Source organism: Hyla sarda, chromosome 6 (assembly GCF_029499605.1).
Source record: "Hyla sarda isolate aHylSar1 chromosome 6, aHylSar1.hap1, whole genome shotgun sequence".
Taxonomy (NCBI): Eukaryota; Metazoa; Chordata; class Amphibia; order Anura; family Hylidae; genus Hyla; species Hyla sarda.
This window is the reverse complement of record NC_079194.1, coordinates 55,919,264-55,936,076: the sequence shown is the minus strand read 5'-3', so window position 1 is coordinate 55,936,076 and position 16,813 is coordinate 55,919,264. Positions and strand designations below refer to the sequence as shown.

At 45.1% G+C, this 16,813-nt stretch overlaps 1 protein-coding gene across 5 annotated transcripts in view; it reads right to left on the bottom strand.

Annotated features, from left to right (window-relative positions):
- The window catches only part of GRIN2B (glutamate ionotropic receptor NMDA type subunit 2B), a 544,413-nt gene that overhangs the window by 236,430 nt on the left and 291,170 nt on the right, over positions 1–16,813 (bottom strand). The window contains exon 1 of one of the 5 annotated variants that reach the window (XM_056523795.1): positions 6,350–6,444. The exons of the other annotated variants lie outside the window; for them this stretch is intronic. Within the exon in view, the coding sequence (XP_056379770.1) occupies positions 6,350–6,352 (3 nt within the window). The 5' untranslated portion in view covers positions 6,353–6,444. Of the gene's footprint in view, positions 1–6,349; positions 6,445–16,813 lie in introns of those variants that run through there. 5 annotated transcript variants of the gene reach the window in all.

Sequence of the window (16,813 nt, the reverse complement as noted above, 5' to 3'; positions counted from 1 at the left end):
GTATATAAGTGTATTTACCTTGTTAGCGTCGCAGGAACTTCGGTCATGTGACTATGTTGTTTCCTCTATGGTATGTTGGAGGACCTTTAGAGGTCTTTGGGTCACATGTTTACCCATAACTCTCTGTGCAGAAGATTGACAATTGTTATGGACCAGTGAGCTTTAGTCCAGCCCCTGCCCATATAAGGGAGCTGTAGCCAATGATCGCTCTCTTGGGTTGCTGCTCTTATGGATGCCGGACTAGCAGGACGGATCTGCGCAACTTTCAAAGACAAGCTAGGCCAGAAACCTGCCGGCCTCAGCCTAAACTAAACCGTGAGTTAAAATATCAATCCCCGCTAAAGATGGCGTGATTACTGGACCGGATCTAAACCCCTAAATCCAGTGAAACATTGCAACAATTATCTTCCTAAGCTCAATAGACTCACAAGGTCCCAACCACTTGTCAAGCTCTAATAGACTTTGTTATATGGACTTTTCCTGTTCATTATTGCATAAAATCTTCAGTAAAAGTTCCGACAAGTTTCTGCATATCTCCGGTTGTGGACAATCAATTATTTTCCTATCTCCCTATCGCTTTCGGGAAGGGTGGCGGTAGGACAAGCATACAGAGAATAGCCCTCACCCTGGCGTCACAAATAGAAAGGGTTAAACAAGCACTCTTTAGTAACCGCACAGCTACACTCCCATATACCCTACTCCCCCAAGCTACCACACAACAGCTGGAGGTCCACAGTTTGGCGACCACTGCTCTAATAGGTAAGCAAGTGATCATTCATTTAAAGGGTAACTCTCATTAAAATTAATTTTTTGCTATTGCACTCCTTATGGTAAATAAAAAATATTTCTAATATACTTTGTTTTAAAAAAATGAAGTTTTCTATGTTTTATTTGTGCTTAAAAAAGCTCAAGAGCACATTTTCCCCCAATTCATACACAGACTTAGGACCGAGGTCCAAACACAGGAAGTGCAGCCTGGAGTGCTGAGGGGTGTGTGTCCAGCCTCATCCAATCACAGCTCCTCTCACACTTAACTGCCATATGCTGTTGGATGGACACACCCCCCTCAGCACTCTAAGCTGCACTTTCTGTGTTTGGGCTTCGGTCCTAAGTCTGTGTATAAGATGGGGGGAAAATGTGCTCTTGAGCTTTTTAAAACATAGAAAACTTCATTTTTTTTAACCAAAGTATATTAGAAATATTTTTTATTTACCATAACGAGTGCAATAGCAAAAATTTGTTTTAATGAGAATGCCCAGCTGCTGCCGACCTACAACTCCAAGCATGCCTGGATAGCCAATGACATGCTGGGAGTTGTAGTTTTTAAACAGCTGGAGGAACACTGGTGGGAAAACACTAATATAAACTCTCTATAAAAATAAAATCAAACAAGTGCCGATCAGCGCTCAGTACAGGCAGTAAATCTGCCTGTCATCTGCTCTGGAATGCTCCTTCAATAAGGCTATGTTCACAAGGCAAAATGTCGGGCAAACATGTAGAACATGCCGGTGCTAGGACCGCTCAGTAATGTGCTGTCTCCACAGACGGCACTGCATTACCCAGCAAACTTCTTTCTGCGGAGGCCAAGATCGAATTGTCTGCGGCAGAAACATGTTTCCATGTGCATGGAACAGCAGAATCCCATTGGGGAAAAAAATGGGACTCTGCTGCAACAGAATTTCCAAGCAGAATTTTTTCACCAGATTCCATTAGGAAATGCCATCGCGTGAACATGGCCTAAAGGTTTCTTTTCAATGACTCTAAATATAGGTTGAAAATTGATTTAAAAAAATACAGAAAAAATTGCATCATTTGATAAAATCTGAATATCTCTCTACATAACCCCATAAAATCTATAGTTCCTTCAATAATAAATGAATTAAAAAATCTTTTTTTTGACAATCTAGCACCCCCGCCTGGCAACTTCTATGCCATCAGTAACATTATGCAGAGAGAATCTTTTCCAGTAATGCATCAATGCATTATGCGTATGACAGCGATTACTGTAGTCATAACTTATCCGCACACATACAACTCAATACAATGGATTACAGCTTTTTATCTCCCCAGAAGGGGTGGAAGATCTTTTGTACCTTCCATATTATTAACTAAATAAAAACATTTTTTTTTTTTACACCAAAAGTTTTGATAGGTGTTGTCTGGGTGCTGAGACCCCCACTGATCGCTATTAGAGAAAGAAGCCATTAAAGGAAAACTCCAGAATATAAAAATTTGCGATAAAAATTCGAAATGCGAATATTCGCGCCCCAACACTAGTAATCAGCCATAGGGATTGGCTGTCATACCATTATTTCTTGTTTCTGGAAATACTGCTATTGTGTCAATTTCTGTTACTGCAGGGCAGTGGTCTCCAAACTGTGACCCCCAGCTGTTGCTAAACTACAACTCGCAATATGCTCAGCTGATCACTTCTGTCTTAAAGGAGAACCCCAGAATATAAAAATTGTCGCCCATACTGCCGGCAGTAAAAAAATATAAAGATGTACATACCTTCCTCCGCTCCCTCGGGGACTCTGGTAACCGGCTCCGGTCTCCGCCGCGATCCTCTTCCTGGTTGCCGGTGGTCGGCGAGTTATACTGCGCTCAGCCAATCACCAGCCACAGCGAAGTCCCGACTCGGCCAGTGATAGGCTGAGCGGCAGTGTGAGAACGCTTCAAGACAAAATTCTTCACTACACCGGCACCTGCTGCCGGGGCCGAAAACGTCACACTGCCGCTCAGCCTATCGCCGGCCGAGTCGGGACTTCGCTGCGGCCGGTGATTGTCTGAGCGCAGTATGACTCTCTGACCACCGGCAACCAGGAAGAGGATGGCGGCGGAGACCGGAGTCGGTTACCGGAGGCCCCGGGGGAGCGGAGGAAGGTATGTACATCTTTATTTTTTTTACTGCCGGCAGTATGGGCGACAATTTTTGTATTCTGGAGTTCTCCTTTAAGACAGAAGTGATCAGCTGAGCATATTGCGAGTTGTAGTTTAGCAACAGCTGGGGGTCACAGTTTGGAGACCACTGCCCTGCAGTAACAGAAATTGACACAATAGCGGCATTTCCAGAAACAAGAAATAATGGTATGACAGCCAATCCCTATGGCTGATTACTAGTGTTGGGGCGCGAATATTCGCAATTTCGAATTTTTATCGCGAATATTGCAAATTTGCAAATATATTCGCTATATATTCGAAATTACGAATATTCACTTTTTTTCCGCATATGCGAATATTCGCATATTCCTTCTTTTCCACTTGTGGCCCAATTAGAATGATGCAAATAAATACACTTGTCAGAGGTTATCAACAACATCCCTAGCAACCAATAGTAAAGTTGCCCCCCCCCCCCCCCCTCACTGTTTTCTTCCACGAATATGCAAATATACAGTGGTCCCTCAAGTTACAATATTAATTGGTTCTGGGACGACCATTGTATGTTGAAACTAGAGATGAGCGCACTTACAGTAGATTCGATTCGTCGCGAACTTCTCGGCTCGGCAGTTGATGTCTTTTCCTGCGTAAATTAGTTCAGCCTTCAGGTGCTCCGGTGGGCTGGAAAAGGTGGATACATTCCTAGGAAAGAGTCTCCTAGGACTGTATCCACCTTTTCCAGCCCACCGGAGCACCGGAAAGCTGAACTAATTTACGCAGGATAAGTCATCAACTGCCGAGCCGAGAAGTTCATGACGAATCGAATTTACTGTAAGTTCGCTCATCTCTAGTTGAAACCATTGTATGTTGAGACCAGAACTCTATGGAAACCTGGTAATTGGTCCTGAAGCCCCAAAATGTCATCCAAAAATAGGAAAAAGTGAGAGTTAAAGAAAAATAAGTAGATAACTAATATAGATAAAGCAAATCCTTATATATAAAAGTAAGAAAAATCTGCTGGGAGCTGTAAATCACTGTCTATGTCTGTATTTCCCAACCAGGGTGCCTCCAGCTGTTGCAAAACTACAACTTCCAGCATGCTGGAAGTTGTAGTTTTGCAACAGCTGGAGGCACCCTGGTTGAGAAACAATGGTTTAAGTAGAGGACAGGAGCTTCTTCAGGGTCCTATACAGTACACACACTGTCCTAAATGGAGCCGCCCTTACTTGGTGTCCAAAAGAGCAACTAACCCTGGCACAGGTAAGGAGTAGTACAGAACTTGTAATACCTCCCTGTACTGTAGGGGGCGCTACCAGACTCCAGTCAGTGCATACACTTCAGTAATACATGTGATTTACCAGTAAAATGCCCATTCTGAATGGTCAGTTCCTCCAGTTGTGACACGTCTCACATCTGGACTGTCCATAGCATTGTATGTTGAGTCTGGTTTCAACTTACGATGGTCCAGAAAAAAAACATTGTATGTTGAAACTATTGTATGTTGAGGCCATTGTAAGTTGAGGGATCACTGTCTAACGAATACGCAAAATTCGCGAATATAGGAAGAATATTTGTCTATATATTTGCTAAATATCGCGAATTCGAATATGGCCAATGCCGCCCATCACTACTGAGTCCCTGTGTCTCCGCGCCATTTCTGGTAATAAATAAGCAATGTACATATCACTTATGGTCTAGTCTTTGAGTAAACTGTATATTTCTCAGAGGAGACGGAGAAGCAGGAGATGTTTTTCATATTGCTGCTATGGAAACGCTTTTTCGTCAGTGCTACGCTTTTCTTGTCCTATTGCCAACTCCAGGTCCCCGGAGATCCAAATCTGCTCCTGGTTTTGTGAATCTCTCCAGAATGCGCCCCCATCCCCATCCCCCACCCCACTTATTCCCAACATTTCAACTTACAGAAGACACTTTGCAAAGCTTTTCAAGTCTCTACAGAGATACCCGGTGCGAGCGCTTCATTATACAAATTCGTATAAAACCTGGCTTAGTCTACGGCTCACATTATGACTAGAGATGAGCGAACTTACAGTAAATTCGATTCGTCACGAACTTCTCGGCTCGGCAGTTGATGACTTATCCTGCGTAAATTAGTTCAGCTTTCAGGTGCTCCGGTGGGCTGGAAAAGGTGGATACAGTCCTAGGAGACTCATTCCTAGGGCTGTATCCACCTTTTCCAGCCCACGTGAGCACCTGAAGGGTGAACTAATTTATGCAGGAAAAGATATCAACTGCCGAGCCGAGAAGTTTGTGACGAATCGAATTTACTGTAAGTTCGCTCATCTCTAATTTCCAGGTGCTATTGACATAAAATTTTCACCAGATGTTGTTAACAACCCAAATAATCCATACATATAAAGAAACCAAAACAAATAAACTCTGAATTTAAAGGGGTACTCCGCTGCTCAGTGTTTGGAACAAACTGTTCCGAACATTGGAGACGGCGCCGGGAGCTTGTGATGTCATAGCCCCGCCCTCTCATGGCATCACGCCCCACCCCCTCAATGCAAGTCTATGGGAGGGGGCGTGACATCCGTCACGCCCCCTCCCATAGACTTGCATCCAGGGGGCGGGGCTATGACGTCACGAGCTCTCGGCGCCAGCTACAGCGTTCAGAACAGTTTAATCCAAATAGAGAAGATCGAACTTACAGTAAATTTGATACGTCAAGAACTTCTCGGCTCGGCAGTTGATGTCTTATCCTTCATGAATTAGTTCAGCTTTCAGGTGCTCCAGCGGGCTGGAAAAGGTGGATACAGGGGGAGATTTATCAAAATCTGTGCAGAGGAAAAGTTGCCCAGTTGCCCATAGCAACCAATCGGATCGCTTCTTTCATTTTTAACAAGGCCTCTGCAAAAAGAAAGAAGTGATCTGATTGGTTGCTATGGGCAACTCAGCAACTTTTCCTCTGGACGGGTCTTGATAAATCTCCCCCACAGTCCTAGCAGACTCTTTCCTAGGACTGTATCCACCTTTTCCAGCCCACCGGAGCACCGGAAAGCTGAGCTAATTTATGCAGGATAAGTCATCAACTGCCAAGCCGAGAAGTTTGTGATGAATCAAATTTAATGTAAGTTTGCTCATCTCTAATTCCAAACGCTGAGCAGCTGAGTACCCCTTTATGTGTAATAATGTGAAATGAACATGTGAAGAAAGGGAAGTACAAAAAGGCATGGAGATCCAAGACAACAGCCCCTGTTCAGTGCAAATTAATATCAGCTGGTTCAGTCCCAAATAATGGCTAAATAAAGGACTCAATGCCAAAGTGTCACACAAGACACATCTCATGATGGGTAAAAGCAAAGAGCTGCCTCAAGACACTCACAACCTAATTGTTACAAAACATAACAATGTAACAACATTACGTTGGATACGGACACATTTCTAAGCTTCTGAATGTCCCAGTGAGCGCTGTTGGGGTTATAATACAGATGTGGAAAAACGATCATTTTACCATAAATTTTACTCGATCAGGTGATCCTCACAAGATTTCTGACAGAGGAGAGAAGAATGATCAGAAGAGTTGTCCAAGAGCCAAGGACACTTATGGAGAGCTTCAAAAAGACCTGGAATTAGCAGTTACTGTTGTCTTAAAGACACAGGGGGAGATTTATCAAAACCTGTGCAGAGGGAAAGTTGCCCAGTTGCCCATAGCAACCAATCAGATCGCTTCTTTCATTTTGCAGAGGCCTTGTTAAAAATGAAAGAAGCGATCTGATTGGTTGCTATGGGCAACTGGGCAACTTTTCCTCTGCACAGGTTTTGATAAATCTCCCCAACAGTATTTGGTGAGAACAATTGTAACATGTACAAAACTTTTTTCACCCGCTGTATAGACATGTGGGAAACGTTCAAGGCTAATTTGTAATTACCGTATTTTTCGCCGTATAAGACGCACTTTTTTTTCCCCAAAACTGGGGGGGAAAAGTCGGTGCGTCTTATACGGCGAATACACCCCTATCGCGGCGGTCCCTGCGGCCATCAACGGCCGGGACCCGCGGCTAATACAGGACATCACCGATCGCGGTGATGCCCTGTATTAACCATTCAGACGCGGCGATCGAAGCTGACCGCCGCATCTGAAGGGAAAGTGACACTAACCCGGCTGTTCAGTCGGGCTGTTCAGGACCGCCGCGATTTCACCGCCAAGGTCCCGAACAGCCCGACTGAATAGCCGGGTTAGTGCTTACAGGACACCGGGGGGGACCTTACCTGCCTCCTCGGTGTCTTCTCCATTCAGGGATCCCCTGTATGGCCGGCGCTCTCCTTCCTCGTCATCACGTCGTCGCGTACGTGCGTCGGCGTGCGTAACGACGTGATGGCGGCGACGGAGAGCAAGGATACCCGGCCGGCAGCAGAGACGTTCCGGAGCGACGGCGACAGCGATGAAGCGACATCCATGAGTATTACCTCCTATGCAGTGGTCTTCAATCTGCGGACCTCCAGATGTTGCAAAACTACAACTCCCAGCATGCCCGGACAGCCAACGGCTGTCCGGGCATGCTGGGAGTTGTAGTTTTGCAACATCTGGAGGTCCGCAGGTTGAAGACCACTATTGGGTTCAAAATCTTAATTTTTTTAGATTTTGCACCTATAAATTGGGTGCGTCTTATACGCCGGTGCGTCCTATAGGGCGCCAGTTGATTAGAAAAAAAAAAAAAAAAGTTTTCCACGAGAGTACCCCTTTAAAAGAAAAACCTAGACAGTCTCAGATGTCTGGAGTCACAATGATCTAGCAACACAGGCGATCCACATTTGGGATATGCAAATAGAAAAGAGAAAATAAATGGCTACATGTCTATGCAAAACCACCTGAAACAACAAAACAAAAAGTACAACATCTATGGTAGCAAAAGAAGAAAATACAAGAAGAGAAAAAAGGGGAAGATGGACACGACAGGGTGAGAAAAGGGAAGGGAATGTGGTTTAGCAACGACACAGAGACACCAGGACCAGGGTCCAAAATAATCATGGCCAAATAAGATGTCATCACAGCTCGGAGATGTTGTAACAATAAAACACCGGATCTAAAAGTACAGCGATAATTGTAAGGTCGACTCTTTAGCCAGGATTGCACTATACTCCAAGAGAGTTCAATAAGAGGACTAAACCAGAAAATATGGGGAAGAGTCCCCACCTCAGTGTCTTGCTGCCAACACACATTCAAGAGAGACAGTGATTCCTATGTGAGACAAAAGTTACTTTCTCTATTCAAAAAATAGGCACATTAAATGTGATTAAAAGGAAAATTGAGGCTTAGGATTTAAAGGGGTTATCCAGGGAAAAACTTTTTTTTATATATCAACTGGCTCCAGAAAGTTAAACAGATTTGTAAATTGCTTCTATTAAAAAATCTTAATCCTTTCAGTACTTATGAGCTTCTGAAGTTAAGGTTGTTCTTTTCTGTCTAAGTAATCTCTGATGACACGTGTCTCGGGAAACGCCCAGTTTAGAAGAGGTTTGCTATGGGAATTTGCTTCTAAACTGGGCGTTTCCCGAGACACGTGTCATCAGAGAGCACTTAGACAGAAAAGAACAACCTTAACTTCAGAAGCTCATAAGTACTGAAAGGATTAAGATTTTTTTCTAAATAGAAGTAATTTACAAATCTGTTTAACTTTCTGGAAGCAGTTGATATATATATATAAAAAAGTTTTTTCCTGGAATACCCCTTTAATGTGAGGCTCATAGGGTTGCAAAGAAAAAGTGACTTCTGGGCTATACAGTCACTGTGTGAATCGGCAAATCACACCGGAGAGCAATAAGGAGCTGAACAGATGTCTCATCGGGTAAAAGAAGACACCCAGTAAACAAAGGGGCAGGATTGCTGTTCATGATGGTAATTCATGGAAGTAAATAAAAAATGTTTTCCACAAAGTGGCCTTTCAAAAAAAAAAAAAAAAAAACATTAACATAATCAATTCTTCACTGGCCAATATTGTCCGCAATCTAATTTGAAAATAATCCTCTAAATCTCTCTCGAAGACAAAAGAAGTCGGCACCACCGTAGTGTAAATCCAGATATAGGAATTAAAGAGTAGCTCCCACATCTGTTTTTGTTTTCTTCTGTCTCTGCCTATTGTCAATCTATCCCTAACCCCCTCCCGGCCTTTAAAAAAAACTTTTTCTCAACTTACCAAGTCGTCATTTTCATCTTATTTCTTGCAGCGCTGTCCTCTCCCGGAAGCCGGCTTCCCCTGCAGGCGCGACGTCACTGAAGCCTGCTGGGCGCCGACTTCCGCCCTCACTTCATCTTTGCTGCGCTCCTGTCGGGAACGCGCATAGATGATCAGCGAATCGCAGGCTGCTCCGGGGTCTCCTCCTCCCGGTTTAGCAGTGTGCATGTGCTACCCAGGGAGGAGGAGTATAGGAGTAGCCTGCCTAGAAATAACATATATACACCTGCTGAGATCCTGTAAAGTTGTAGTGGAGCTTTAGCGCGGCACTGATAATTAGTGTTCACGCGCTGTCTCCACTTTCCATGCCGGGGGGCGGGGATGGGCTGCGCGCGAATCTAAGCAGCCAATGTCTCATTGACAGGCAGAGAGCGAGTGCAGCCTGAATGAATTAGGACCGATTGCCCTGCCGTCATCGGTCTGAATTCAGGCGTGACGTCACGCCAGGCTGCAGCCAGCCACTAGGAGGGAGACCCCGGTTTTCAAATGTAAGATACACCATAATAATAAAAAATTATGAAACTATATAAGGGATATGTTGTAGTACATAAGTACTACAACATATCAAAAATAAGTTGGTGACAGTGCCCATTTAAACCCTATATCATGGACACAGATGTAACGGCAGTAGCATCGGCGGCGGCGCTGCATGCGTAAGAAAAAAAGAGCATACAATGTGGAAACACACAAGTAGAAAAAAGGCACGGAGCGCTCACCGGTCCAGGTGCAGGCAAAGAGGACTTCTTAATCTAAAGACTGCATCGATCTCAACAAGGAGGCGGCAGATGGATCCGGGGGGAGTTCAGACGTCAGGCCACAGACCGTATCACGCCACTAGGTGCTTCGTCAGGCCGCTGAAGCGGCCTGACGAAGCACCTAGTGGCATGATACGGTCCGTGGCCTGATGTCTGGCCTGACATTTGGCCTCACGTCTGAAATCCCCCGATCCATAAGCCGCCTCCCTGCTGAGACCGATGCAGTCTTTGGATTAAGAAGTCCTGTTTGCCTGCACCTGGATCAGTGTGCCTTTCTTCTACTTGTGCGTTCCCACAATCCTCTAAATCTTTTTCTTATGGCTCCTATTACAGCTACATATTACCGTGGCAGGGTGTAATAGGTGTACTAAGATGGCAGCCATCCAGCTGCCATGACATTTATCCTAAGGGAATCCAATGCTCACATTTCCTGTGTTTTCCTTTGGGTTTCAAACTCTGCTCTTACCTATAACTAGTATATATTGGATAATGATATTGTCTATTTTGGATGGTTTGTGCTGTAATATATTGATGACATTCTGGGTTGTTCATGGAATGAAGTATTCTTTCTTTTATTGTCTTTGGCATTGAGTGATTTCTTTGTATTCATGAGTATACAGACTGCGATGGCCCCATTTACATTTCAGTACACTTGGCAACCACACTGTCTATTTTTCTTTACTTTAATTTTAAAATCACGGAACAAATGTTATCCATTGTGTTTCAACAATCCACACTAAAAGGGGTTATCGGGGTAGCAAGGCTTTTATGTATTTGCTCAGGAAGTGGATAGTTAAAAAAAAAAAACACACACACACATTTACCTTCTTTACTCCAGCAGTGCTTCCAGGTTTGGGTATATGATGTCACAGGCCTGCTGAGCCAATCAGCAGCCACAGTGGTGTCTCACCTAAGCCACTGATTGGCTGAGTGAGCCTGTGACATCATGACCCACCCCGCACAGCAGGGACCAGAGCTGCGCAATACCAGTGGTGACATGGGAGTGGGGAAGGTAGGTGCCTTTGTTTTGTTTTTTCTCCACACACTCCCTAAGAAAATGCATCAGAACCTTGCTACCAGAGTAATCCATTTAAATGGTGCTTGACCCATCCTGTGGGCCATCTGGGACTCCGATTTGCAAGAAGACAGTACAGCTACTTTAAAGGGGTACTCAGGCGCTAAGACAGATGCCTGATCACGGGGGTCCCGCCGCTGGGGACCCCCATGATCTTGCACGCAGCACCCCGTTAGAATCAGTCCCCGGTGTGTGTTCGCTCCAGGTCTGATTACTGCCGATCGTGAGGGACGGAGCTTTGTGATGTCATGGCTCCGCCCCCGTGTGACGTCACTCTCCGCCCCCTCAGTGCAAGTCTATGGGAGGGTGCATGACAGCTGTTTGGATAGGGGATAAGATGTCTTAGCGCCGAAGTACCCCTTTAAGTGTGAGCTTTTTATAATTTGAATGGGACCTTTTTATATCTTTGTTACCTTTTATGTGTTTAATAGTTACTGAAGCTGGAAATCACTGTAATGTAAAAAGAATACATAATAGATAACACTAATATTAGAATGTCCACTATATTAAATACTATATTTGCCTTAATAACGCATGTCTGTTTCCAGCATTATATGATCTTCCTCTCTGCTTAAAGGGGTACTCCCCCCCTAGACATCTTATCCCCTATCCAAAGGATAGGGGATAAGATGTCTGATCGCGGGGGTCCCGCCGCTGGGAACCTCCGTGAGTTCTTCTTCAGCACCCCGTGTCATCTGCTGCATGGAGCGAACGGCGCTCCATGCATGATGACGGTCGATACAGGGGACAGAGTATCGTGATGTCACGTTCAAGCCCCCTCAATGCAAGTCTATGGGAGGGGGCGTGATGGCCATCACGCCCACTCCCATAGACTTGTATTGAGGGGGCGGAGCATGATGTCACGAGGGGGCGGGCTGTGACATCAGGATACTCCAGCCCCTGTATCGCCCGTCATCAGGCACGGAGTGAAGTTCACTCCGTGCAGCAGATCCCATGGGGTGCTGCAGGAGAGATTGCGGGGGTTCACAGCAGCGGGACCCCCGCGATCAGACATCTTATCCCCTATCCTTTCGATAGGGGATAAGATGTCTAAGGGCAGAGTACCCCTTTAATGTCACATTTGCTCTTCATGCCTGGCTACTTTCTTCTATGATCTTCTTTTTTTGGTTACTTTGGTGTATGATCCTCTTTTCTGGTTACTTTCTTGTATGATCCGGTTTCCTGATTACTTTCTTATATGATGTTCTTGCCTGTGTGGTGGCCCAGTACAGGAGTTATACCCCTGTACCCTTGCTGCCCTGTCAGGCAGCCTCTTTGCAGTGTCCCCTGGGCCCCCGACACCTGTCCCTTTATGTATATATATTTTCTGCCATGTGTTATACTGTAAAAAGTATATATGAGTGTTATTGCTTTAAGAAATGTTAACATGTGATCACTAGTTGTCATGTGAGTTGTCATGTGAGTGTAACCCCGTGAGGTATCAGTGACCATGTGACCTAAGGGGGACCTATGGGACCCCTCCTAGTCTCCCCAATATAAGCCCTGGGTGGAGCTAGTTCTATCTCTTATGCTCCTGATTTCCAGTTAAGTCTTCGCTGAGGTCCAGTGCAGTCAAGTCCTAGAGTGTGTCTGGAGTCCATAGGAGCCTCAAGTCCGTCCTGCAGCCACAAGCCTTCAAGTCTACAAGTAAGCTACAGTCACAGCTAAGTAGTCAGTCTCAAGTCAAGTCAAGTCAGTCACAGTCATCTATTGTCAAGTCAGAGTGGCCTGCACTAAAATTGTCCAAATCTACTGCAAGTCCCAGCAAACCCTTAAGATCTCTTAAGTCACTGGTCACCTCAGTGGACCTGACTGAACTGTATAGACTGTTCCATCTGTCACTCAGTAAAGCTACCATTGTCCGTAACTGGGCGTCTGAGTCATTATTGCCCCCGTGCCTAACCCAGGATCCAGCGGTATACCTTTGGGTAGTATTGAGGATAAACCATGCCCTGGCGTCACGAATACAAGGGGTTAATGCCATCTGCCCCTAGGGTAATTCCATCTGCCCTGCATCACACCCTCTACCACACCTGGTTATTTTGTTGTATATTCCTTCTGCATGGTTACTTTCTTATATGATTCTCCTTCCTGGTTACTTTCTTGTAGGATCCTCCCCCATGGTTACTTTGTTGTATTATCTTCTTGCTTGACTACATTCTGGTATGATTTTCTTCTTAGTTATTTTCTTGAATGATCTTCCTGCCTGGTTATGTTCTTCTATGATCTTCCTGCTTTATGTTCCTGTATGGTCCACCTGCCTGGTGACTAGTTAAAGATTGCTCCTGTTGGGATCTCTTCTGCTCTTTCTCCAGAGCAGATTTGATTTTACACAGTCTTAGGGTTTCGGACAGCAGAATTTCCACTTGCAGAATTCCGCCTCAAATTAAAGCCCAAAGACTTCTATGGGATTCCGCACTCCCATTCACACTTCTGAATCTCCACTTGCGGAATTCCACCTCAAATTAAAGCTCATAGACTTCTATGGGATTCCGCACTCCCATTCACACTTCTGAATCTCCACTTGCGGAATTCTGCCTCAAATTAAAGCCCATAGACTTCTATGGGATTCCGCACTCCCATTCACACTTCTGAATCTCCACTTGTGGAATTCCACCTCAAATTAAAGCCCATAGACTTCTATGGGATTCCACACTCCCATTCACACTTCTGAATCTCCACTTGCGGAATTCTGCCTCAAATTAAAGCCCATAGACTTCTATTGGATTCCGCACTCCCATTCACACTTCTGAATCGCCACTTGCGGAATTCTGCCTCAAATTAAAGCCCATAGACTTCTATGGGATTCCGCACTCCCATTCACACTTCTGAATCGCCACTTGCGGAATTCTGCCTCAAATTAAAGCCCATAGACTTCTATGGGATTCCGCACTCCCATTCACACTTCTGAATCTCCACTTGCGGAATTCTGCCTCAAATTAAAGCCCATAGACTTCTATGGGATTCCGCACTCCCATTCACACTTCTGAATCTCCACTTGCGGAATTCCGCTAGCGGAATTCCGCAAGCGGAAATTCAGAAGTGTGAATGGGAGTGCGGAATCCCATTAAAAGTCTATGGGCTTTAATTTGAGGCAGAATTCCACAAGCAGAAATTATGCCGTGTGAATAGACCCTTAGTCAACATGTTGAAAATCATCATTCCAAGGAGATATTTTGATTGGAACAAAACACTATTTGTACAGAATCAGAGAAAATTACATATACATATTTTATAATTGATGCTGGAAATCTGAGGATGCATTTCCCTTTTTTTCTGTCTATATAATTTCATGTATCAAATATATCAACCACGCAATGGGAGACACTGTACGCTGGACACAACACCGCAAAGATCAGATGTTTCTCTAAAGTCTTTGGTGAGTGAAGAGAAAAATAGAGAGATGAGGGGGTTCTGGAGAATACAGAAAAATGAGGCTGGGAGAAAATGTCCTAATTTAGAGAGACAAGTTTTGTTGCTGTAGCAACGTTAGTCTAAAGGCAGCAGGGTGTTGAGTTCTTTTCAGCTTCAAAATTTCAAGAAAAAAAGGAACAGAAGGAAGAAAATTTTTGACAGGCATCGAGCGGTCAACAGCTGAAGCAGCTTGAAATATGCAGTAATACTGCGAGGGGGGGGAGCACGTAAAAAACTGCGAAAGGTTTCATGCTTAGCGTATGTCAAAATGCAAACAGAACGGAAGATGGGTATGTAGGGAAGGAGTCTTACATTCTGTGCCTTATACTAAAAAAATTGCTATATGTCAGGTCCCATCACACAGATACATTTATGTTTATCTATATTAAATTCCTCTTTACGTACTTAAATAAAGACCAATTTCGGTATTTTGGAATTGCAAATCGTGACCTGACTGTGGATCTAAGGGCACAAACTAACTAAGATCATATGGGGTGTCAGGATCCGGGTACTGTGAGGACACTGGTGGTGGATCCTCTGTGTCAATGGGGTGATGACGTGGGCCGTACCAGGGGAACGGAGTCTAAGGGGTTACTGGTATTCACCAGAGCCCGCCGCAAAGCGGGATGGACTTGCTGCGGCAGGTAACCCCCAGGTCGTTCCACCCGATAGCGACTCAACCCCGACTGACGGCTGAGATAGGCGCGGTACAACGGATTAGGCAAGAGCAAGGTCGGACGTAGCAGAAGGTCAGGGCAGGCAGCAAGGATCGTAGTCAGGGGCAACGGCAGGAGGTCTGGAACACTGGCTTGGGACATACAAGGAACGCTTTCACTGGCACAATGGCAACAAGATCCGGCAATACAGGGAAGGGGAAGTGAGGTAATATAGACCAGTGCACAGGTGAAGTTACTAATTTAGGCCAGACGCCAATCAGCGGCGCACTGGCCCTTTAAATCGCAGAGAGCCGTCGCGCGCGCGCCCTAGGGAGCGGGGCCGCACGCGCCGGGACTGGACAAACGGGTAAGCAGGCTGGGATGCAAACCGTGAGCGGGCGCGTCGCGCATCGCGGGTCACATCCCCGCTAGAGACACTATCGCAGCGCTCCTGGTAAGCGGGTCTGACCGGGGCACTGCGAGCAGGTAAACGCTGCGAGCGCTCCGGGGAGGAGCGGGGAGGAGCTCGGCGTAACATGGGGGAGATTCATTGAAAAATGAAAGAAGCGATCTGATTGGTTAGTATGGGCAACTCAGCAACTTTTCCTCTGGACAGGTTTTGATAAATCTCCCCCGTAGTGTCTAGCTAGCGTTTGCCCCTAGCTGGTGTTGATGGTTAAAGGGGTTATTCAATATAAGGTGACTTTAGTTATTAAACATCATACAGTAATGGACATGTTTACCAAGAATCTGTGCTTGTGTTGGTGGTAAATGGTTGTGTCCTGTGTCCCCTATGATGCTGCTGGCTTGTTTTTGTACCCTCCCTTAGACTACAATCCCCAAGATCGTTTGTTTCAAGGTGGGAGGAGACTTATTTCCCTCTTGGTCACCCCACCCATTGCCGAACAGTCACGCTCCCTTTGATCACAAGCTGTGGATCTACATGATGATGAATGCACGCACATTTGCACCGGTAATGTCATCGGGGGGCTGGCATCACACACAACAGATGAAGCAGCCAAGCCTCCTTTCAGCACCTTACTTGTGATGTAATGTCTCTGGCTGCACAGCAAGCTGGGAAAGGTCCAAGACAACACTTATTTTGTAGGCTGCAGAAATAGAACTTTCGGGTATAAGAAAGACAAAGAAATTTGATACCCGCCACCAAAAACAGACAAGCAGAGTATATTTTTATATTACTAACTAGACTAACTTTGCTGCCCCTGTCTTACATTTAAAGAACCAAAAATCCCGGAATACCTGTTTAATTATAAATTAGGCTTACACCACGTTTGGTATTGATGCTCATTTGGGCTGGTTGAAAGTTTATGACCTAGAGGAGGGTTTCACAAGTCCTCAAGTCCTCAACAGGTCACGTTTTCAGGATTTCCTTAGTCTTTCATAGGTGATATATTTGTGGTGATGCCTGATGCTCTGACTAGAATTATATCACTTGTCAAAGACTAAGGAAATCCCGAAAACATGACCTGTTGGGGAACTCAAGGACCACGCTTAGGAAACACTGACTTAGAGGTATGCAGCTGTGATCCTATGCATATGTATGTGTCTACCATTGACTCCTGTTGTACAATAAATATATTGGGGGAGATTTATCAAAACCTGTGCAGAGGAAGAGTGGTGCAGTTGCCCATAGCAACCAATCAGATTTCTTCTTTCATTTTCCACAGGCCTCTAAAGAGGCCTGTGGAAAATGAAAGAAGCAATCTGATTGGTTGCTATGGGCAACTGCACCACTCTTCCTCTGCACAGGTTTTGATAAATCTCCCCCATTGTGAATTTTTATGTAGTCAATGGCACTTTAGGCAAATCCAAAAAAAGTAT